Here is a 24,080-nt window from a genome sequence, read left to right on the forward strand (position 1 = left end):
CAGGGAGGCAGCAGATTTCATTTGTGCTTCCAGATGTTTCTGAGAATATTCCTGAAATTCAGGCTGGGATTGGGCCAACCACTCTCCAGCATTCCATGAAAATGCATGGAGACGACAGGGATGTGTCATGATTTTTCTGCTCAGTTGAGTGTTTTCCTTCTGCTCTTTGAATTTCATTTACAACCAGATAAATCCCTGGATTCTGGATGGGGTTTTTTCCCCACCAAAAGCATTTTGGACATTTGATCTCATGGAATCACCAAGGTTGGAAAAGACCCCGTTAAATCTGGAGTCCAATATTCAGGAGAGAACGGAAGGATAAAATTCCCACCCTTGCTGCAGTCTCGGAGGGATTTCTATTGGGATAAAACTGGAATCACTGCACATTTGGAGCGGGAATTGGAAATCTTGGAGCAAAATTCCACCAAATCCGGAGCTGTCCCAGCTCAGTCAACAGAGAGAGACAGACCCTGCTTGTGAGGGTGCTGCTCCCTTTCCAGGGGCTGCCCTGCTCCCCGACCACAGGCGGGACAATCCCCGCTCCTGCTTTTCCAGAGGCTGCTGGGAGCGAGGTGTCGAGTGCTGCCTGACGCTCCACGGCTTCCTCTGGTGCCCAGCCAGCTCTGCCTTCCCTGGGAAGGTTTTTTTGGACACCCTGGATGACTCTGGGATGGCCAAGGAATGAATGGAGCCTTCAGTGCCTCCATGGAAAGAGCTGGATCCCTCCCCAGGAGCTCCGTGGATAAATTCCCATCACAGAGCCCAGGAGACTCCTGGACATCCCAGGGAATCTCTCTCCTTCCCATGGGGTGAACTGGGAGCAGGGCAAAAGGAATCTCTGCCTGGGAAATATTCCAGCCAGGAGGAACCAGGAGCACCTGGAGGAGAAAGCAGCTTCCTAATTATCCTAATTGCCCTAATTATCCTAATTGTCCTGCTGGGAGATGCTCACACAGCTCCTTGGAATGTCTGGGCTCATTTAGGCCAGGATGGTCTCTGCAATCCCTAAAAAGCTCTGAGGGACAACAAGGAGAGGTGGGATTTGGGAATTAGAAATTCCTGGATGGGAGGGTGGGAAGGGGCTGGGATGGAATTCCCAGAGCAGCTGTGGCTGCCCCTGGATCCCTGGCAGTGCCCAAGGCCAGGCTGGAGCACCCTGGGACAGTGGGAGGTGTCCCTGCCATGGCAGGGCTGGCACTGGATGGGCTTTAGGATCTTTCCCAACCCAAACCACTCCATGATTCCTTGGCAATTCCATCCTTTAAAGTGCCTCGCTGGGTCACATCCCCAAACCAGGAAGGAGAAGCTCTGAAATTCCAGAGTTCCATGGAAATGTCTGTAAGACCAAAGGTGAACCAAAGCCTGGGGAGCTGCTGGGGCTTTTCTGGAAGACTCTCCCAATTTGTCATATCCAGACAAGCAATTCCTGGCTGGGATGGAATTCCCAGAGAAGCTGTGGCTGCCCTGGATCCCTGGAAGTGCCCAAGACCAGGTTGGACAATGGGGCTTGGAGCAGCCTGGGACAGTGGGAGGTGTCCCTGCCCTTGGGAATGGGATGAGCTTCAAGGTCCTTCCAACCCAAACCATTCCAAGATTTTCTGATTCCTTTCAGCTCTGTAGTTCTGACTGGGACTGCCTCCTTTATCCCCTTCAGGACCCATTTTTGGAATCTTTTGAAATTTAATTCACACCCAAACTGCAGCTCCTGCTCTTTCCAAAGGTGCATTTCCCAAATCCGAGGGTTTTTAGGAAAAATCCCACAAAAACTCTGACATCCAAATCTTCCCACTCTCATCACCACAAATGCAACAAAAACACAAACTGTCCCCAAAACACCCAACAAATCCAACTCATTCCAGGAGAATCCCCGCTCCTGCACACAGGAATGAAAATGTGGATTTGTTTGAACTTTCTAATTTGCCCTGGCACTTCCCTCTACCCCACAGTGACCAAAGGGATAAGGTGAAAGAAATTAAAACACCAACAGCAAAAGAGATTTTAATTCTAGGAATTCTCCCTCAAATCTTTGGATATCTGCTTTGTGAACTGCTTCCAGAGGGGGAATTGCTGAAGGATGCACAGGAAGGAGATAATGGGATTTCCTTACTCCTTTCCCCTTTAAGGACATGGGAATGTCAGGATTGTGGGCTCTCATTCCTTTCTCTGCTGTGTTTTAGGAGTGGTTTTCCTGCAGCCTTGATTTCCAGAGTTATTTATGGAGAGATACAAAATTCCCAACTAAAATTTACCTGTCCTGGCAGCAGGAAGAAGCTGGAGATGAATTTTCAAAGTGCCAGAATAAGGGAACAAAAAGGAAAAGAAATCAAGGAAAAGGCTCAACAAGCAGGTTAAAAACCAGGGAGTCCTCCCAGAATCCTGGAGAAGAGCTGGGAAATCCATGGAAAATTTCCTTTTTCCCTTTCCCTTTTTCCCTTTTTCCCTTTTTCCCTTTTTCCCTTTTCCTTTTCCCTTTTTCCCTTTTTCCCTTTTTCCCTTTTTCCCTTTTTCCCTTTTTCCCTTTTTCCCTTTTTCCCTTTTTCCCTTTTTCCCTTTTTCCCTTTTTCCCTTTTTCCCTTTTTCCTTTTTCCCTTTTTTTTTCCCTTTTTCCCTTTTTCCCTTTTTCCCTTTTTCCCTTTTTCCCTTTTTCCCTTTTTCCCTTTTTCCCTTTTTCCCTTTTTCCCTTTTTCCCTTTTTCCCTTTTTCCCTTTTTCCCTTTTTCCCTTTTTCCCTTTCCTTTTCCCTTTCCTTTCCTTTCCTTTCCTTTCCTTTCCTTTCCTTTCCTTTCCTTTCCTTTCCTTTCCTTTCCTTTCCTTTCCTTTCCTTTCCTTTCCTTTCCTTTCCTTTCCTTTCCTTTCCTTTCCTTTCCTTTCCTTTCCTTTCCTTTCCTTTCCTTTCCTTTCCTTTCCTTTCCTTTCCTTTCCTTTCCTTTCCTTTCCGTCTCCTCTCACTTTGTTTTGTTTTTTCCCCTCTTTAACCCTTTCCTGGCTGGATTCCTCCCGGAATGCCGCAGCTCCCACTCCAGGAGCAGAGTTTGGTGTTTCTGGCGCCAGCAATGCCTCAAACCACAGGTATCCAACCCCATCCCGATCCCTGGAATGCTGCTTAATGTCCCGATTCACAACCCCCCGGCAGAGACGGGACACCCCCCTCCCCTTCCTCTGCTCCCTGCAGACCCCTCTGTCTCCCTTTCCTTGGGAAGGGCCCTTCTGTTCCCAAAAAAATCGGGCGGGAGCTGCCAGCAGTGGCCGGGAGCAGAGCAGGAATGGGATTGGGATGTTTAGGACAAGGGCGGCTCTGTGCGGGGCACCGCGGCCCGCAGGGAATGCTCCACGTGCTCCTGCTCCAGAGGCACAGTCGGGACATCCCTCACATTATCCCAGCTCCAGGACATCCCTCATACCCCAGCTTCAGAGGGCACGTTCAGGGTTCCCTCAGATCCCAGCTCCAGGACATTTCTCATATGCCACCTCCAGGACATCCCTCATATCCCAGCTCCAGGGGCACATCCAGGACATCCCTCACATCCCAGCTCCAGGGGCACATCCAGGACATCCCTCACATCCCAGCTCCAGGGGCACATCCAGGACATCCCTCACATCCCGGCTCCAGGGGCACATCCAGGACATCCCTCACATCCCAGCTCCAGGGGCACATCCAGGACATCCCTCACATCCCAGCTCCAGGGGCACATCCAGGACATCCCTCACATCCCGGCTCCAGAGAGCACATCCAGGACATCCCTCACATCCCAGCTCCAGGGGCACATCCAGGACATCCCTCACATCCCAGCTCCAGGGGCACATCCAGGACATCCCGCACATCCCGGCTCCAGTGGGACATCCAGGGTTCCCTCACATCCCAGCTCCAGGACATTTCTCGTATCCCAGCTCAAGGACATCCATCACATCCCAGCTCCAGAGAGCACATCCAGGACATCCCTCACATCCCAGCTCCAGGATATCCATCACATCCCAGCTCCACAGGGCACTTCCAAGGTGTCTGCCATATCCCAGCTCAAGGACATTTCTCGTATCCCAGCCCCAGACAATCACCTCCAGGATCTCCCTCTTCTCCTGAATCCAGCCAGGCAGCTCCAGCATCCCCTCATCTCCCAAATCCATCTGACCAGCTCTGGGCTCCCCTCATATCCCAAATCCAGCCAATCAGCTCTGGGGCTCCCCTCATATCCCAAATCCATCTGACCAGATCTGGGCTCCCCTCATATCCCAAATCCAGCTGATCAGCTCTAGGATCCCTGTGTTCCCCAAATCCAGCTGATCAGCCCCCACATTCCCTCATCTCCTCACTCCAGCTGCTCAATTCCCAGCATTCCCTCATCTCCTCCTCCATCCAGGCAGCTCTGGAATTCCCTCCTCTCCTCTTTTTTCTGGGGAAGAAGTGGAGATGCTGCTCCTGGAGCTGAGGGAAGCCCTGGGACAAGGCAGGAGAGGAGAAAAGCTGGAATGGTTTTTCCACAGGAGATTATGGGATGGAGAAGGAAAATCCCTGAAGAGAGAAAACCTGGCTGTGACCCATTGGAAGAAACCAAATCCAGAGAAGGGGAAAGGGAAAGGGAAAGGGAAAGGGAAAGGGAAAGGGAAAGGGAAAGGGAAAGGGAAAGGGAAAGGGAAAGGGAAAGGGAAAGGGAAAGGGAAGGAAAGGAAAGGAAGGAAAGGAAAGGAAAGGAAAGGAAAGGAAAGGAAAGGAAAGGAAAGGAAAGGAAAGGAAAGGAAAGGAAAGGAAAGGAAAGGAAAGGAAAGGAAAGGAAAGGAAAGGAAAGGAAAGGAAAGGAAAGGAAAGGAAAGGAAAGGAGAAAGGAAAAAGGGAAAAGGAAAAAGGGAAACGGGAAAGGAAAGGGGAAAAGGGAAAGGAAAGGAAAAAGGGAAAGGGAAAGGAAAAATCCATGCTCAAATGGAGTTCCCAGATCCACGTTTCCAGGCAGAGTTGAGGAATGTCCCACTCCAGATCTGCTCCCAGCCCCATTCCCAGATTTTCTGCAGGGAATGGGCCCAGGGATCTCCTGGAATGCTGCAATCCTCACAGCCAGGTGGATAAATCCAGGCAATAAAGTGAATAAATCATGGAATTGTGGAATAATCTGGGTTGGAAGGGACATTTAAAGGCCCCCTTATCCATCCCCTCTGGAATGAGCAGGAAAATCACCTAAAAGTGGCAGAGATTTCCCAAAATCCTACAAATGGCAGTTAATGAATTATTTGTCGTCTTCTAGGTGGGAATTCCCAATATCTGCTGGAGTGACAGGGGGATGGGACAATGGGGGATTCCCCTCATGGGAGCAGGGATAGGAAAACTGGGAAGAAGGACATGGGAATGTCCCTGCTGTGGCCTCCCCTCAGCCATCCAGGGGGTGACAGACGGGTCACCCTGGGGCTTTGTTGTCCTTATCAGACCCTTATCAGAGCCCTTATTACCCTGAGGGTGCTGAGTCAGGGGAGCTGGCGGAGCCTGCATGATCCCACATGGAGATTCTCCCTGCGATCCCATTCCCTGGCACAGCCCCAGCTCCTCCGTGGATCCCAAACACGGGAACTCTGCTGCTTTTCCAGCAGCCTGAGGCACCTCTGGCTGGCTGGTGGCACAGAAAATTTGGAATACACAGAACAGGGCGCTGATTTCCTGCATACAAACCTTCAAAATCATGAAAAGGAGATAAAAATTAAATTTATTGATCACAGGGGCTTTGCTGACACTGAGGCAAAATCAGGAAAAAATAATTTCCCGACCAATCGGCTTTAAATACTGAAACCCACTTTGCCCCAAATTTCCAAGAAGAGTTGGCAGCTCCATATCCAGAACAGGATCCAGCCCTGTCCTGTGGTTTGGAAAATCCACAATTCCAGTGTGTCCATCCTCCTTCCCGGGGTCAGGAGGGACATTCCTGCCTTGCTGAGCCCCCACATGGCTCTGCTTGGAATCATTTCAGGGGAAGTTTCATTGCCCAGGGCAGGGAGGCACCACAGGAGCTGCTGGAGATCACCAGGGCTTGGAGATGTGGCTGGAAAACTGGATCTGTCCATTGGGAGAATCCTTTCCCTTCCCATCCAACTTGAATCTCTCCATTGGGAGAATCCTTTCCCTTCCCATCATCCTCTCATCTTTGGGAGAATCCTCTCTTTTCCCATCCAAATGGGATCTCTCCATTGGGACAATCCTCTCCCTTCCCACCACCCTCTTTCCATTGGAAGAATCCTCTCCTTTTCCATCCAGCTTGGATCTCTCCATCTGGAGAATCCTCTCCCTTCTCATCCAACTGAGGTCTCTCCATTGGGAGAATCCTTTCCCTTCCCATCGCCCTCTCTCTATTTGGAGAACTCCAACTTGGAGAACTCCATTTGGAAAATCCCCTCCCCACCACCCTCTCTCCTTTGGGAGAATGCTCTTCCTTCCCATCCAACTGGGATCTCTCCATATGGAGAATCCTTTCCCTTCCCATCACCCTCTCTCTAACTGGAGAACTCCAACTTGGATCTCTTAATTTGGAGAATCCGGTCCTCACCACTCTCTCTCCATCGGAAGAATCCTCTCCTTTTCCATCCAACTGGGATCTCTCCATTGGAGAATCACTTTCCATCCATCTGGAATCTCTTCATTTGGAGAATCCTCTCTCTTCCCATCACCCTCTCCTTTTCCATCCAGCTTGGATCTCTCCACCAGGAGAATCTTTTCCCTTCCCATCCAACTCAGATCTCTCCATTTGGAGAATCCTCTCCCCGCTACCCTTTCTCCTTTGGGACAATCCTCTCCCTTCCCACCACCCTCTTTCCATTGCGAGAATTCTCTCCCTTCCCATCCATCTGGGATCTCTCAATTTGCAGAATTCCTTTCCTTCCCATCTGACCCTGCTCTCTCCTTCCCATCCCGAGCCCTGCAGGGACACCCTTGCACTCTCTTGGATACACAAACACATCCCAGTTTTGTACCAAATTCCCTGGGTTTGTACAGCCAAGGAAAAAACACCCCAAGGAAAAGCCAGTCCTGGCCTATCCCAATCCAGGGGCTATCCTGGATCAACAGTCCTGGGAAATCAGCACACAGGAAAATCAGCCTGGAATGGTTTGGGCTGGAGGGGACCCTAAAATTGGAATAATTTTATGGGATCATCCCATTCCACCCCATTCCATGAGCAGTGACACCTCCCACTATCCCAGGCTGCTCCAAGACCTGTCCAACCTGGCCTTGGGCACTTCCAGGGATCCAGGGGCAGCCACAGCTGCTCTGGGAATTCCATTCCATTCCCTCCCCACCCTCCCAGCCAGGAATTCCTTCCCAATATCCCATCCATCCCTCACCTTTCCCAGTTTAAAGCCATTATAGATTCATGTATCGTCCCCTGGAAGCGCCACCTCTATCAGCTCCCTCCTGCTTTTATTTTAGGGATCATTTTCCTGTATTTTTATTGAGCGGAGTCGAGTTGCAACCCACAAAATAAAAGCTGTTTCTAATGGATATTGATCCAAGTCTCGGAATAAACCTGGGACAAGGAGCTCGTGTCCTTGCTCAAAGCCCCAAAGCCATCTGGATTCCTCCCTGCCCAAGAGGAAACATGGACTGGGATCAGAGAAGGAAGTCAGGGTGACTTCAGGCAATTAAAGACCATGGAAATCACTCCAGAGCTTTCAGGGAATTTTGGAATTTGATTTGTGTCTTTGAAAAATAAGAGACACCTGAATAGTGGGGTGAACTTTAAGGTCCCTTCCGAGCCGCTCCATCCTGGAATTCTGGGGTTCTGTGAAAGCAAATTAGTCCTCAGCTCTTTTAAGGTGCTTTAATTCAGAAGACCAATTAATTAATTAATTAATTAACGGCTCCATGATTTCCTACAACTGAGCATTCCTTGGAGATGCAGCTCCTGCTGTATCCCTAAACTGTGCTCCAGACCATTCCCAAGTTTTGGGGTTATGGAAAAAGAAGTAATGGGGCTGGGTGGGGGTGAAGCTGAGGATGAGCCAGGAGCAGCTTTTCCTTTGGGAAATTTTGTGTCCCACATGGATCAGGCAGGATTCAGCTCCGTGGCCCTTCCAGGGCAGAAACGTTGATTCTTTGTCCCCAGAACTGCAACAAAAGGGCCAAAGCCAGGGACAGAAATGCTGGAGCAGGGTCTGATCCTGATGGAAATGGAGCACGGGGATGGTGAAAGGAATGGGAAAAAATCCAGGCTCAAAGGGAGTTCCCAGATCCAGCAATTCCGGCCTTTCCAGGCAGAGGTGAGTGATATCCTGCTCCAGGTCTGCTCCCAGCCCCATTCCCAGGTTTCCTGCAGGAAATGAGCCCAGGGGTCTCCTGGAATGCTGCAATCCTCACAGCCAGGTGGATAAATCCAGGCAATAAAGTGATTAAATCATGGAATTGTGGAATAATCTGGGTTGGAAGGGACATTTAAAGGCCCCCTTATCCATCCCCTCTGGAATGAGCAGGAAAATCACCTAAAAGTGGCAGAGATTCCCCCAAATCCCACAAATCACAGTTCATTGATCATTTGTTGTCTTCTAGCTGGGAAATCCCCACAAAGTGCTCATCCCCAAATCCATGAAAAGCTCGAGCTGAATTTTGGGTATTTTGTTAAAACACGTAAAAAATTAAATTTAAAAAGCCCCCAAAACCCCCAAAACCCCAAATCCCATTTCAGTCCCCAGCCAAAATTCAGGGAAGGGAAAAGAAGGTTTCCTAAGGGCACTCAAACATCCAATCCTGCCCTTCCAGATCCAACTGGGGCTGGAGAAACCCCTGGGAATTCTCGGAGAGAGGGGGAGGGAGCCGAGATAACATCGGGAGCCCGGATCGGCACCGAAGCAGCCAAGTGGAAAACCAGATAAGGAGCCTGAGCTGCTGTGAGTCAGCAGTTCCTGACCCCTTCCCTGCCCCCAGACACGGATCTTGGGATCGTTTCCCAGAGGCCAAGATTCCTTTGGATGAGTTTTTCTGGGAGAAGTTTGAACCCTTGCGATTGTTACAGTGGAAAGGATACAAAAACCTTGGGGTTTGGGGGGATGGTTTGCACTTGGAAATGGGATGGGATGGGAATGGGGATGGGGATAGGATGGGATTCATGTGATGGGATGGGATTGGATGGGATGGGATTGGATGGGATGGGATTGGATGGGATGGGATCCATGGGATGGGATCCATGGGATGGGATGGGATCCATGTGATCCATGGGATCCATGGGATCCATGGGGTGGGATGGAATGGGATGGGATGGGATGGGATGGGATGGGATGGGATGGGATGGGATGGGATGGGATGGGATGAGTGGGATGGGATCCATGGGATGGCATGGGATGGGATCCATGGGATGGGATGGGATGGGATCCATGGGATGGAATGGAATTCCCTCGGGATGGGATGGAATTGATAGGATGGGATGAGATGGGATCCATGGGATTCATGGGATGGGATGGGATGGGATGGGATGGGATGGGATGGGATGGGGATGGGATGGGATGGGATGGGGTGTCAGTGCCAGGACAGTTTTCCCCTTTACCCCACAGCCATAAAAGGAGCCAATAAAACCTCATACAAGAAACAATACATAAACTCCTACAAAACGCAATAAACCCCCATAAAAACTGGGATTTCAGGGTGACCAAAGCAACCTTTGGGTCCCAAACCCCTCTGCAAGCAGGGCCTGATTCCAGCTGGGTTGGATGGAGGGAATTCTCCAAAGGATGGGAATCCTCCAGAGGGAATCCTTGTCCCGGGCAGAGCTCTGGGAGGGACAGGGGGGTGGCCCTGGTGGCTCCAGCTGTCCCCCGTCTGGGGGATCCCTGCAGGCACAGCCACGCTTCAGCCAGGATAATCCCGCTGATCCCAAAAAACCGCTCCGGGCTATTCTGGGACAGCACAAACCAAACAACAACTGCTGGGACCCAGGGCCACCCTGGGCTCTCAGCTCTGCTCCTGCTTCTCCTCCTCCCAGGGCCAGCAGCTCCCACAAATCCAGCGCGGATTTGTTGGAATTTTCTTGGCTGGTGAGGGCCGAGCTGCCAGGCCGGGCTTTAAACCCCCTCAGGGGTTTGTTGGTTTTGCCTTTGCTGCTGGAGAGTTCAGACCCCAGGGATTTCAGAGGTTCAGACCCGGGGATATCAGAGGTTCAGAGCCAGGGATATCAGAGGTTCAGACCCGGGGATATCAGAGGTTCAGAGCCAGGGATATCAGAGGTTCAGATCCAGGGATTTCAGAGGTTCAGATCCAGGGATATCAGAGGTTCAGATCCTGGGATATCAGAGGTTCAGATCCGGGGATATCAGAGGTTCAGACCCAGGGATATCAGAGGTTCAGAGCCAGGGATATCAGAGGTTCAGATCTGGGGATATCAGAGGTTCAGAGCCAGGGATATCAGAGGTTCAGATCCGGGGATATCAGAGGTTCAGATCCGGGGATATCAGAGGTTCAGAGCCGGGGATATCAGAGGTTCAGAGCCGGGGATATCAGAGGTTCAGACCCGGGGATATCAGAGGTTCAGAGCCAGGGATATCAGAGGTTCAGACCCGGGGATATCAGAGGTTCAGAGCCAGGGATATCAGAGGTTCAGAGCCAGGGATATCAGAGGCTCAGATCCAGGGATATCAGAGGTTCAGAGCCAGGGATATCAGAGGTTCAGATCCGGGGATATCAGAGGTTCAGATCCAGGGATATCAGAGGTTCAGATCCGGGGATATCAGAGGTTCAGATCCAGGGATATCAGAGGTTCAGATCCGGGGATATCAGAGGTTCAGACCCGGGGATATCACAGGTTCAGGTCCGGGGATATCACAGGTTCAGATCCGGGGATATCACAGGTTCAGAGCCAGGGATTTTGGCTGATCCTGAGTAATAGTGACTGGGAGAATCCCTTGGAAATCTGGGAGCAGGGATGGGCTCCTTCCCGGGAATGTGCTTGGGAAAGGGCATTTCTCATTGTTTGGGGCCTGTCTTGGTTGGGATTTGTGGGATTTTTATACAGAAATATTTATAATTTTAATTTTTATTATTTAATTAATTATTTTATTATTTATATAGTTTATATAATTTTTATTTATATAATTTTTATTTTTATTTTGTTTTTCTTCTTTTTCTTATTTTTATTTTTATTCTTGCTATTTATTTAACCCTAATGTTCTAGTTCTAGTTCTAGTTCTAGTTCTAGTTATATAGTTATATTTTATTATTTTTATTAATTTAAATTTTTTTAAAATTGTTATTATTATTTTAATGGTTATTTTAATTTTATTTTAATTTTTAAAACTTTTGTTATGGGTTTAATTCTGATGATGAGCATTATCATTCCTTCCTTCCACCCAACTTCAAACCATTCCCTTTTCCCTTTTTCCCGATTTCTGGAGATCTGTGGGATTGATCCGAGCAACAAGGAGTGAGCCCAAGAGGAAAACCCCATCCAGCAGCTCCTTAATCCAAACCTTCCTCAACAGCACAGAATTCCAGAGCGCTTTTCCTTGGAAAGGATCCCAAGGATGATCCCATTCCAACCCTGACGTCTTCCCCCATCCCAGGCTGCTCCCAGCCCCATCCAGCCTTTCCCAGGCACTTCCAGGGGTCAGGGTGGATGTGGAATGGGGAATTCTCTCCAGCTGTGCCAGGAAAGATTCCCAATCCCCCAACGATCAGGACTGGAATTTTTGGGATTGTCCCAAAAGCAGAGGGAAGTTCAGCATACCCAAACACCCTGAGCAGGCCGGGGCAGCCAAGGAAAAGTGGGAATGGTCCCTTTTCCCACATAGATTTTCTTCCCTGAGCTCAGCCCACTGCAGCCTGGCAGCTGCTTCCCAAAATTGGGATATTCTGGTCCCAAGCCCTGCAGGAAGCTGCTGTTTTATAGTTATTGATAATTAATTTGTGGATTGATTGATCAGAATATCTCCTCCAGTCATCTTGTGATGGATGTGGAATGGCGAATTCTCTCCAGGTGTGCCAGAAAAGATTCCCAAACCCCAAAGATCAGGATTGGAATTTTTGGGATCATCCCAGAAGCAGAGGGAAGTTTGGCACCACCCAAACACCCTGCACAAGCCAGGGCTGGGATTGCAACCAAGGAAAAGTGGGAATGGTCCCTTTTCCCACACTTCTCCCACATGGATCTGCTTCCCTGAGCTCAGCCCACTGCAGCCTGGCAGCTGCTTCCCCAAACTGGGATGTTCTGGTCCCAAGCCCTGCAGGAAGCTGCTGTTTTATAATTATTAATAATTAATTTGTGGATTGATTGATCAGATTATCTCCTCCAGTGACATCAGGGCTGGGATCTCCCAGGCTGAGCAAAAGGAGAAAACAAAGGGAAAATAAAAAGGGTTGGAAGAGCAAAACGTTGGAGATTTTGGCTCTGTGAATTCCAGGATTAGGTTGGAAAGATCTTTCAGATCCTAAAATCCAACATTTTAGGACATGGGGGGATTTTCCCTCTGCCAGCAAAATAAAAATAAAAATCATTCCCCCATTTTCCCTTCTCCCAAACTCTGCTGGTGTCAGACCCGACTTTCAAAGCTCCTTTGGCCACAAACCCGTCCTTGAAGAGCTCTCTGCCTTAGGCCGGTCCCAACTCCTTAATCCTGGGACTAAAGAGCAGAATTGTCCCAGATTCCCACCCTCACCCTGCTGGATTTCAGGTGCTCCATCCAGGCGCAATTCCACCCGTTGCCAGGCAGGTGTTATTGGGCTATTCCAGGGAAATGTTGGGAATATTTCTCTGCATTGTCACTGAGCCTTGCCCAAGCCTGGCCCCACAGGGATCTGAGCCTCAGGGAACAGGGCCCTGATTTCCAGACTTTTCTCTCCTTCCCAGAGGCTTTTCCTGCTGCTGGATTTCCCTCCCTGCTTGGAATGCAGGGACAGCCAAGGCTGCTGCAGAGGGATCCAGCTCCAGCTCCCAATCCTGGGATATCCCAGAGATATCCCAGATCCCAATCCTGGGATATTCCAGGGATGAAATCCAGATCCCAATCCTGGGATATCCCAGAGATATCCCAGATCCCAATCCTGGGATATTCCAGGGATGAAATCCAGACCCCAATCCTGGGATATCCCAGAGATATCCCAGATCCCAATCCTGGGATATTCCAGGGATGAAATCCAGCTCTTAATCCTGGGATATCCCAGGGACCAGACCCAGCTCCCAGTCCTAGGATATCTCAGGATTTGGATCCAGATCCCAGTCCTGGGATATCCCAGAGATCCAGATCTTGGGATATTTTGGGATATCCCAAGATCAACTGGGAGTTGAATCCCAATCCTGGGATATCCCAAGGGTCAGATCCAGCTCCCAAACCTGGGATATCCCAGGATTTGGATTCAACTCCCAGTCCTGGGATATCCCAGAGATCCATATCCAGATCCCAATCCTGGGATATCCCAAAGACAGACCCAGATCCCAATCCTGAGATATCCCACGGATCCTATTCCCAGTCCTGGGATATCCCAGAAATGATTTCCCAACCCTGCTCCAGCACAATTCCCTCAAAAAGCGCCTTGGGCACGATCCTTGCCGGCTCCCAGGGGAATTCCGGGAATGCCAGCGCCGGCTTGGGACACTCCGGGCTCTGCCGAGATCCCGCAGTCCCGGCCCGCATTCCCAAGGCTCGGTTCCCGGGAATTGTGCCCTGGAGCCGCCTCTGGCTGCGGGAATTCCCGATCCAAGCTGAGCCTGGCTCTGCTGCGCCCGGGGGAAAAGCTCGGGAGCGATTTAAGCTCGGCCCAGAGCCTGAATTCAATCCCTGCATCCCCATCCATCCTTGGATTTTTCCTTGTTGCTCCCAGGAAAGGGAAAATTTACGGCGGCAGCAGCTCCCTCAGAGCCAAATATCAAATGTATTTATGACCCTTCCGTAAATAACAACAACAACAACAATGCATTTTATAATCGATAATAACAACAACATTTATAATAAATATTAATAACACATTTCATAATAAATAATAATAATAACAACAAAATTTAGAATAAATCCATAAAATCTCTCCTCGCTGACCACTCTGGATCCCACTCCCTCTTTCCAAAGTCCCTTTAAAAATCCATTTAGCTGGAAAAAGAAGCAACAACGCCAGTAAAAACCAGTCTTGAGGGGATTCTTGGACAGGGGTGACAAGGGGTGACCTTGTCCTGCCTGAGGGGGGACGCTCGGGATCTCTGCAGCTCCCGGACTGTCAGGATGGATTTAGGAACACTCTGGGAATTCCTTCTGCTGTCAAGAGCAGTTGGAAAGGCAAGGGAAGGGTCTAAAAGGGAAATTTAAGCCTGGCCTAAATAAACCCAGCAGGGTTTGGAGCAGCAGGACCTGAAAGCAGCAAAACTCCGAGTTGGGAAGGATCCATGGGATCGGCAAATCCAGGTCCAGGAGGGGTTTTAGGGAATCTCCTGTGCTTTTCCAGGAAATGGCACGGATTTCTCAGCACTCTGGGATTTGGGAAAAGCTCATTCCCAATTTTTGCCAGGTCCAGTTCGCCCTGAGCTGGGGACAGGGGGCACCTCCCAGCTCATCCCTTGGGATGGAAAGGATCTCTTGGGATGGGGGATCCCAAAGAAATCCCACTGGGAATTCCAGGCAGCTGACACAGGGAGAGGGGAATGAGCCGGGGATGGGAATGGGAATGGGAACAGGAATGGGAATAATGGGAATAATGGGAATAATGGGAATAATGGGAATAATGGGAATAATGGGAATAATGGGAACGGGAATGAGAACAGGAATGGGAATGGGAATAATGGGAATAATGGGAATAATGGGAATGACAATAATGGGAATAATGGGAATAATGGGAATAATGGGAACAGGAATTGGAACAGGAATAACGGGAATGGGAATAATGGGAATAGGAATAGGAATGGGAACAGGAACAAGAGTAATGGAAATGGGAACAGGAATGGGAATAATGGGAATGAGAATAATGGGAATGGGAGATGCAGCCTCGCTCAGGTTTTTTTTGCATCCTGACATTTCCCCAGCTCCAGCCTGCCTGGTTCCCAATCCTGATTTTCCCAGTCCCAAAGCAGCGAGAATTGCAGGAATTCTGGAGCAGGGGGCAGCAGGTGCTGCAGGACCAGGAGATGCTGGTCCAGCCCTGGATTTTGGGAAAAGCCTCATCCATCCCCGGAATCCCATCAAATCTCCAAGAGGTTCTCCCGATTTCCCCAATTTTCTTTGGATTTTGGGAGGTTTCAGCACACAGTGAGCAGGGATGGGCTCAGACAGGGATGGTTTTCCAAGGGGCTGCTCCTTCTCATTTAGAGAGGAGAAATCTCCCTCTGGAAAAGCTGGAAACCCCCCCAGCTCTGCACAAGATTCCAAACTGCCAAATCCAGGGATAAGGCCTGGGCTGGTGGACCCTGAAGGGTCAGGAAGGACCTGATTGGAGCCAGAATGATCCTGATCCCAAATCCCAATCCCAAATCCCATTTCCATCCCTCCTGGGGAGCAGATCCCACTTCCCATGGGTGTCCTGGCTCCTTCCTGGAAAACGCTGGGAAATGGGAGCAGGAGGGAGAATCCCAGGGATGGGGAAAGCCAGGAGAGCTCCTGACACGGGGAATTCCAGCACTGGCTGCACATCCAGGGGCTGATTCCCGAGGAAATGTCCCTTCCCTGCTTCCTGGAGCTTTTGGAGCTGCAAATCTCACACCATTTCCCAGTTTGGATGGATTTATCCCGGTTTTCCAGCCTGGTGTGTGCAGAAAGGGGTGGAAAGGGCCAAGGAGCAAAGGGGTTACGACAGGTTCCCTGTTTTTCCCTGAATTTAATTCCAAAGGAGAGGCTCGGTTTCATTGGGATTTGCAGGGAAAGGAGAATTGGGAATGAAATGGGCTTGGAGGGGGTGGAGAGGAAGGGAAGGGAAAGGGAGGAGGAAGAAGGAGAAGGGGAAGGGAAAGGGAAGAAGGGAAAGGAAGAAGGAAAAGAGGAAGGGAAGCAAAAGGTGGAGGAGAGGGGAAAAGGGAAGGGAAAGAGGAAGGGAAAAGGAAGAGAAAAAGTGAAGGGAAAGGAAAAGGAAGAAATGAAAAGGAAAAAATGAAAGGAAAATGAATAGGAAAAAAAAGAGAAGAAAATGAGAAAAAATGAAAGAGAAATTAAAAAAAAATAAAAGCAGAATAAAAAATTTAAAAAGGGAAAAAATTGAAAAATATGAAAAAGGAAGCAAAGTTGTCCTTTCTCCACAGGCAGATTCAGAATTTCTGCCCCAGCCGCTGTCCCAGATCCCTGTCAAAGCTCGCACGTCCTGCCCGGAGCTTCCCAAGCGATCCCAACTCCCGGGAAGCACAGACATTTTCACTGCAGCGCCAGCGGATCCCAACAACCCCAAACTGCTTTTTAATCCTTCATCCCCTCGTTTATCCCTCCTGGCGGCGGGATCCGCGCGGATCCTCCGGGAAAAAAAACAAAAAACAAACAAAAAAAAAAAAAAAAAAAAAAACACGGGGAAAAGAAAAATATAGGAAAAACAAATAACTAAAAAAAAAAAGCGGGACTCACCAGCGCGTAGACGGAGCTGAGCACGGAGCAGCAGAGGATCAAACCCAGGCTGGGATACACCAGATATGATCCCATATCCAAGGGGCTGCTTCCAGCATCCAGCCCCGCGCAGGGCAGCGGGAGGAGGAGGCGAGCTCGGAATTCCAGCGGCGCGGCTTTCTCCTCGTCCTCCCGGATCCGCCGAAGGGATTCTGCTCCTCCGGCTCCCCAGCTTCTCAGCCCGAGAGGCACATGACGGGAGACGCCGGGTTTTTTCCTCGTTTTCTCATGGCTGGAGCGGCGGGCAGCTCCCAGAATCGCGCGGCGGAGCCCATGGGTGGACGGGGAAGGGAGAGGCGGCGGAGGCGCTCAGCGGCTCCCGGTGCCGCCGGATCATCTGGGACGGGGCTGCGAAATCACATCCATATGGGCCCGGGATCCCCGCTCGCTGCGGCTCCGGGAAGTTCAAATCATTTCTTTGTCAAACGCAAACACGGAGAGGGCAGCGGGAGAGGGGAGGGAGGGAGGGAGGGAGGGAGGGAGGGAAGGAGGGAGGGAGCAGGGAGAGGGCTGGAAGGGGTGGGAGATGCCAGAGGGAGGGGGAACCTTTAACCACCGCTTTATTTTTAGCCGCAGTAATTTTATCTTTTCGCTCTCCGAGGGGACAAAAAACCCCAAACTCTCTCTCCTGCTCACGCTCTCTCCGTCTCTTTTATTTTTGGGGTTTTGCGCTTTTTTTTTTTTTTTTTTTGCCTCTCCTCCTCTCTGCCTCCCAAATTTCCCCAAAAGCCCCAAAAGTTGGGAATGTTTTCCCTCGGCAGCGGCGGCACTGGGGGGGTTCTGCTTGGCTGTCCCACAAAGCTGGTTCTGCCAGACGCGGAATTCTCCGGTTTTAGGGGGAAAATCGGGAATTTTGGGCTTCTCTCTCCCTCTCTGCCTCCAAGGAGCTGCAGTTTGGAAAAGCCGATTGCAAACGTGGGGCTGAAATTCCCGTCCCCTCCTTCCACCCCTCTCCCGTCCTTTATTTTAGGGGTTTTGGAGTTGTTTTTTAATTTATCCCCCCGGAGCATAAAGCGCTTTGCCTTCGCTCCGAAATTCCCTGAAATCCTTCGGATTTGGGGTTATTTTCATTTTGCGAATGAATTTATTTTTTTCCACCCTCATGGGCGCAGAGTTCTCCGGGAGATCCCAGGATCCCTGAAAACCGGGAAAAGGGTTTGGAGTTCCCGGGATTGGCCCAAGCCGAGCCTCCCCCGATCGATCCCATCCCAGTCTGGACTTCTCCAGCATTCCCAACTTCCAGGGCTGGGATATCACTCCCAGCTCAGCCGGGAGCTTTCATTCATAAAACTCCGCCGCGAAAAAAAAAAAAAAAAATTAAAAAAATTCCAGCCCACAGAGCGAAGTGTGGACGGGGGGGATTATTTGGGAATTGCGGCGGGATCCGGCATTCCCTGCTCGTTTTTCCATGCTGGGAGGAGAAGCGAGGCTGGGAAAGGGTTACAGACCCTGCCAGGGATGCACCACGCGGGCAAACACAGAGAGGCGCCGGGCTCGGGGCTGACTCACTCAACTTTAAAAATCAAACTCTGAGGGATCTTTTTTGTAGTTTTTTTTGACCCTTTTCCTCCCCTTTATTTCCCGCTTTTCTCGCGGATATTGAGCTGAGGAGCGAAAAATTCCAATATCTCCTCTCTCCGGGAGCAGACGGTAAAAACATCAAAATTTTCGCTGCGAGCATTTCTGGGTTGTTTTTTGGAGAGCCGAAAAAAAAATAAAAAGAAAAAAAAGAAAAGCGACAGAGAGCGAAAGAAAAAAAAAAAAAAAAAAAAAAAAAAAGAAACCCCAAACTCTCCGCTTGCTGCTCGGGTTGGGTTTTTTTAATTCCCGTTTTTTTTTTTTTCCCCCAGCTCCATGGCCGTGAATGGGAGCCTTGAGCTGGGTTTATGAAAGGCTCTTTCCAAGCGAAGGTAGAGTTGGGCTTCCTGTGAGAGGGAGCGAGGGGAAGGGATAAAAAAAGGGCCGCTCTTGGTGCGATCTCTGCCTCCTCCTCTTCCTCCGCCTCCTTCCCCGCCTTCCCCTGGCCTGCAATCCCAAAGGATCTCCCGGGCTGGGGGGATCACACGGGGGTGAAGCCCCCAGTTCCCCATGGGGATTGCAGAGGATCCAGGGCGGAGGGGTGGGAATGAAGGGGGGTTCTGAATTCATCTCACGGCACCCCATTGCATCCCATAGATCCCATCCCATAGATCCTGTCCCATTGCACCCCATCCCATTGCACCCCATCCCATGGATCCCATCCCACTGCATCCCATTGCATCCTATAGATCCCATCCCATTGCATCCCATTGCATCCCATTGCATCCCATTGCATCCCATTGCATCCCATCCCATTGCATCCCATCCCATCCCATCCCATCCCATTGCATCCCACAGATCCCATCCCATGGATCCCATCCCATCCCATCCCATGGATCCTGTCCCATTGCACCCCGTCCCATTGCAGTCCATCCCACTGCATCCCATTGCATCCTATAGATCCCATCCCATCCCATCCCATCCCATCCCATCCCATCCCATCCCATTGCATTCCATAGATCCCATCCCATAGATCCTGTCCCATTGCACCCCGTCCCATTGCAGTCCATCCCATGGATCCCATCCCACTGCATCCCATTGCATCCTATAGATCCCATCCCATCACACCCCATCCCATTGCATCCCATTGCATCCCATTGCATCCCATTGCATCCCATTGCATCCCATTGCATCCCATCCCATCCCATCCCATCCCATCCCATCCCATCCCATCCCATCCCATCCCATCCCATTGCATCCCACAGATCCCATCCCATGGATCCCATCCCATAGATCCCATCCCATGGATCCCATCCCATCCCACCCCATCCCATCCCATGGATCCCATCCCATCCCACCCCATCCCATCCCATGGATCCCATCCCATCCCATCCCATCCCATCCCATCCCATCCCATCCCACCCCATCCCATCCCATCCCATCCCATCCCATCCCATCCCATCCCACCCCATCCCATCCCATCCCATCCCATCCCATCCCATCCCATCCCATCCCATCCCATCCCATGCCATGCCATGCCATCCCATCCCATCCCATGGATCCCATCCCATCCCATCCCATCCCATCCCACCCCATTCCCATTCCAGCTGGATCCCAAACCTGCTTTTCCAGCAGCCATTCCAATGTTATTCATTAGGGAGAGTAGGGAGGTTTGAGGGGAATTTGGGAATCTCTGCGCAGCTATTCCCACCTCTGCCGGGGTTTTTGTGGGATCTGGCTGCTTTTCCCACCGAGGGAGGCCTGGGATTGGGGAAATCCTTGCCAGGGATTCCCGGGATCTCTGTGGGTGTAGGGACACAGGGATCCACAGGCCTTGGGAAAAGGAGGGGGAAATTCCCCTGCGGCATTGCAGGGGATCCATGGTGGGTGTTTCCTTGGAGAGAGGGGGAAGGAGGGAAAATCTCATTTCTAGGTTTACAGATATTAAAAATGAGGATTTTATAGGGGCCTTGTCCAGAAATTCCAGTGCCAGGAGGGGATGGGAATAAAGTGGGATCTGGGATGGTTTGGGAATGGCCATATCCAGGTTCTGTCCATGTCCAGTCCCTCGTGTCCAGGGCTTGATCCAGGGATGCCTCTGATCCTGTTTGGTTTTCTACATTTTTTCTAATTTAGAGATATTTTATTATTTAGATGCATTTTATTATTTATTTATTTGTTTGCTTATTTATTTGCTTACTTACCATTTATTTTTTATTTTTTTTTTTTTATTTATGGTTTATCTGTTTCAAATTTATTTCTTTACAAGTTATTTCTTTTGAGTTTATTTATTTAAACTTCCTTTATTATTTCCATATTTGCATTTATTTTATTACTACCCCATATTCAAGGGATTAAAGGGAGATAACCCTGAACTGATGGAAATGATTCCCAGTTTAACCCTTGCACAAGAAGGGAAATTTTCCCAGTTAAACCCTTCCACAAGAAGGGAATTTTCCCCAGTTTATCCCTGGCATAAAACTGGGAATTCTTCCTGTTTAACCCTGGCATAAGGAGGGAATTTTCCCCCAGCTTAACCCTTGCACAAGAGGGGAATTTTTTCCCAGTTTAACCCTGGTGAAAATGGAAAATTTTCCCAGTTTAATCCTGGCATGAAACTGGGAATTTTCCCAGTTTAACCCTTCCACAACAAGGGAAATTTTCTCAGTTTAATCCTGGCAAAAAAAACTGGGAAATTTTCCCAGCTTAACTCTGGTATAAAACTGGGAGTTTTCCCAGTTTAACCCTGTCATAAAACTCGGAATTTTCCCAGTTTAATCCTTGTACAAGAAGGGAATTTTCCTCTGTTTAACCCTGGCAAAAAAGGGAATTTTTCCCAGTTTAACCTTTCCACCAGAAGGGAATTTTCCCAGTTTAACCCTGGCAAAAAAGGGAATTTTCCCCAGTTTAACCCTGGTACCAAAAGCTCTCCTGGGATATCTCCCCCTGACTCCACGACTGAGAAATTCTGGATGCCTTTTATCCACAAAAATCCAAACTCACTCCTCAGGCTCCTTAGACCCAAAGTGCCCCCTGCTCAATCCAACAGCCAGGGAATGATGAATTCCCCCATTTCCTGCTGGAAAAAATGGGAATTGCAGGGCCTGGGCGGGATGAGCTTCAAATCCAGTCCTGCCAAATTGATTTTTCAGGGAATCCTTTTCCCAAACACTCAGAGCGAGGGAGGGCGGACGATCCCCACTGTTCTCCTGGATCCTGGGGAATGAGGGTTTGGTTCCCAGATCTGCATCATTGCTGTGGATTTCCGTCACTGCTGGGGAAGGGCTGAGAGCTTCCCTGCAATCCCAGGGAATCCCATCCCAGCTCCAGAGGGGCCATGTGAGCGTCTCCCCATCCACATGACCCCAAAGAGCCTCTCCGGCTCTTCCCCACATCAAAGGATCACGAGGAGCAGAAATTCCGGCCCTCCATTCACAAAACTTTTCCTTGGAAACTCAGATTTATTCCAGGAGCAGCCCCAGCCCCCAGTGCTGGAATTTGGGATGCCCCAAGGATTCTGGCTTCTCCCATCATCCCAAAGCTGCTTCCAAGAGGGATTTTCTTTGGAGGGCAAGGGGAATCCTTCAGCGCATCCTGGTTTTGTTTGGGATGATGCAGCCAAATGTGGGAGGTTTTTCCTTGGAATTCTTCCCTCTGGAGAGCTCCATTCCCTGTCCCAGCCTTGCATCCCTCTCAGAGGGAATTCAGACGCTTTTGTTTTGCTTCCCTTTCCGATTGTATCCATGAGCAGGGATTTAAGGAAGCGGGAAGGAATGTGGGACAAAAGGAGCGTTTGTAACGTTGTTGTTTTATGGAGCCCCTTGGGAATGGCAGGGCTTGGAATGTTTCTGCAACAGCTTCCAATGAACCTTTCCAAATGTTTGGATGCTTTCACTGTTGGAAATCAGCATCCTGAGAAAAAAAAAAAAGGGGGATGATCCATTTAAACTGCTGCAGTTTGGGCCAGGAATGGTCACTTTTAGGGATCAGCTCCAGATTGGAGGGAATTTTTATACAGTTTAAGGATAAAATTCTCATTTCCCTGGATTTTTAAATTGATTTCCAGCTGGGGGAACATTTCCCTCCCGTGGGAGTTGGAATTTCTATTCTGGATAAAAATAACTTCTGTCCTCCCTCTCCTGGTCACTAAAGTGACAAAGGGCAGGGATGGATGGGATTTTGGGAAGGAATTCCCAAATAATTTATTATTTAGAGACAAACTTCAGCTGGGAGGCTGCAGAAGGACTGGGATGGAATTCCCAGAGAAGCTGTGGCTGCCCCTGGATCCCTGGAAGTGCCCAAGGCCAGGTTGGATGGGGCTTGGAGCAGCCTGGGATAGTGGGAGATGCTCCTGGCAGGGGTGGATTGGGATAATCCTTAAGTTCCCTTCCATTCCAAACTTCCCAGAATTCCATGGCAAACAGAACTTCCTCATCTTGGTGGAGAAGAGATCCAAGGTTGACAAATTCCTTCCCTGCTCTCCCTTCCCTTGGCTCACTGCTCCAACCATTGGGAAGCCACCTGAAATACAAGAAAAATTTTCCCCTTTTTGGTTCAGTTGTAATTTCCTCGCTGGTCCTCACTCTGGCTTTCTCCAGCGGCATTCCACACTCCAGGAACAGGAATTCCCTGCAAAAGTGGGACAGGATGAGGGAAATTCCCGTGTGTTTCTCATGCAGCCTGGGAGAACTTCCAGAGTTGGAGTGAGAATCCAAACTCCTAAAACCCTTCCCAGAGTTGTGTTTGCTTTCCAGCATTTTTGTTGTCTGGGCTGGAAGAAGAAGGACATGAGGAACATGGGGTTGAGGGAGGTTTGAGGTCATGGATCATCTTCCAGAATCATGGAATGGTTTGGGTGGGAATGGACCTTAAGGATGATCCCATTCCATGGGCAGAGACACCTCCCACTACCCCAGGCTGCTCCCAGCCCTGTCCAACCTGGCCTTGAGCACTTCCAGTGGATCATTCCTTCCTTCCTGCTTCCTTCCTTCTTTGATTTTCCAGCTCCATCTTCCAAAACAGCTGGAATTTATCCATTCATTGGAATAATTTATCCAGTTTCTTGGGAATTTGCAGCACTGTGAGCTGTGAGATTTTTCCTTTCCCCGTTGTTGCTCATCCCAGTTTCTTCATTCCAGGGATTTCTCCACACCCTAATAAGAAAAGGAGCATCTGGACCCTCCACATTTTTCTCCAGATTGAAAAAGTCTTTTATTCTCTCTTTTTAAAATTATTTTCCCTTTCCCCCTCCCCTGCCTCAATGTCCCTGTCCTCAAATTATCTTTTTCCCCTTTCCCAAACTCTGGCCAGAATCCACAGAAAAAACTCCAGAGGTGAGCGGGAAAATCCCTCAGGAACTGTCAGGAACCAAAACAGTTTGGGAAAACTCCTCAGTGGCAGTCAGGGATGAAGGGATGGGAGCATTTTTCCAGTGGGAGAAGCTCTGATTGGGGGATTATCCCCGGAGCGAGGTCGGTCCCAGCCAAGGAGCCCTTTCCTGCCTGCCAGGGAATCCGGCATGGAAAAAAGCGGGATAGAGCCTTAGCTGGATCATCCTGGAGCTCAAACAGCTGGAGGAGCCTGGAGAGAGCTGGGAATCTGACTCCAGGCTTCTCTGGGAATCTGGGAATGGGATTTTCTGGGATGGGCTGGTTTTTCCCATTCCAGCACCACCAAATGCAGCCTTGGGAGCTGCCGGGACCTTGCACACTTTGGCTGTGTCCAGTTGCTCCTTTGTGAGAAATCCCCCTTTTTTTCACAGGCAATCCCAATTTTTGCTGAACAATCCCAATTTTCTGATGAGTGATCCCAATTTTTTGATGATGAATCCCAATTTTCTGATGATGAGTAATCCAAATTTTCTGATGAGCAATCCCAATTCTCTGATGAGAAATCCCAATTTTTTGACAAGCAATCCCACAAAAGCAATCCCAATTTTTTGATGATGATTCCCAATTTTCTGATGATCAATCCCAATTTTTTGACCATCAATCCCAATTTTTTGATGAGCAGTCCCAATTTTCTGATGAGGCATCCCAATTTTTTTGATGAGGC

General features: G+C 49.6%; 1 protein-coding gene across 1 annotated transcript in view; it reads right to left on the reverse strand.

The window, feature by feature from the left end:
- PTH1R (parathyroid hormone 1 receptor) overlaps nt 1-16,636 on the reverse strand; it is a 95,284-nt gene extending 78,648 nt beyond the window's left edge. The window contains exon 1 of the mRNA XM_058808732.1: nt 16,470-16,636. Coding sequence (XP_058664715.1) covers nt 16,470-16,544 — 75 coding nt within the window. The 5' untranslated portion in view covers nt 16,545-16,636. The remainder of the gene's footprint in view (nt 1-16,469) is intronic.
- Between the last annotated feature and the right edge of the window lie 7,444 nt (nt 16,637-24,080).

The sequence above is a fragment of the Ammospiza caudacuta genome, chromosome 1, assembly GCF_027887145.1.
Source record: "Ammospiza caudacuta isolate bAmmCau1 chromosome 1, bAmmCau1.pri, whole genome shotgun sequence".
Taxonomy (NCBI): domain Eukaryota; kingdom Metazoa; phylum Chordata; class Aves; order Passeriformes; family Passerellidae; genus Ammospiza; species Ammospiza caudacuta.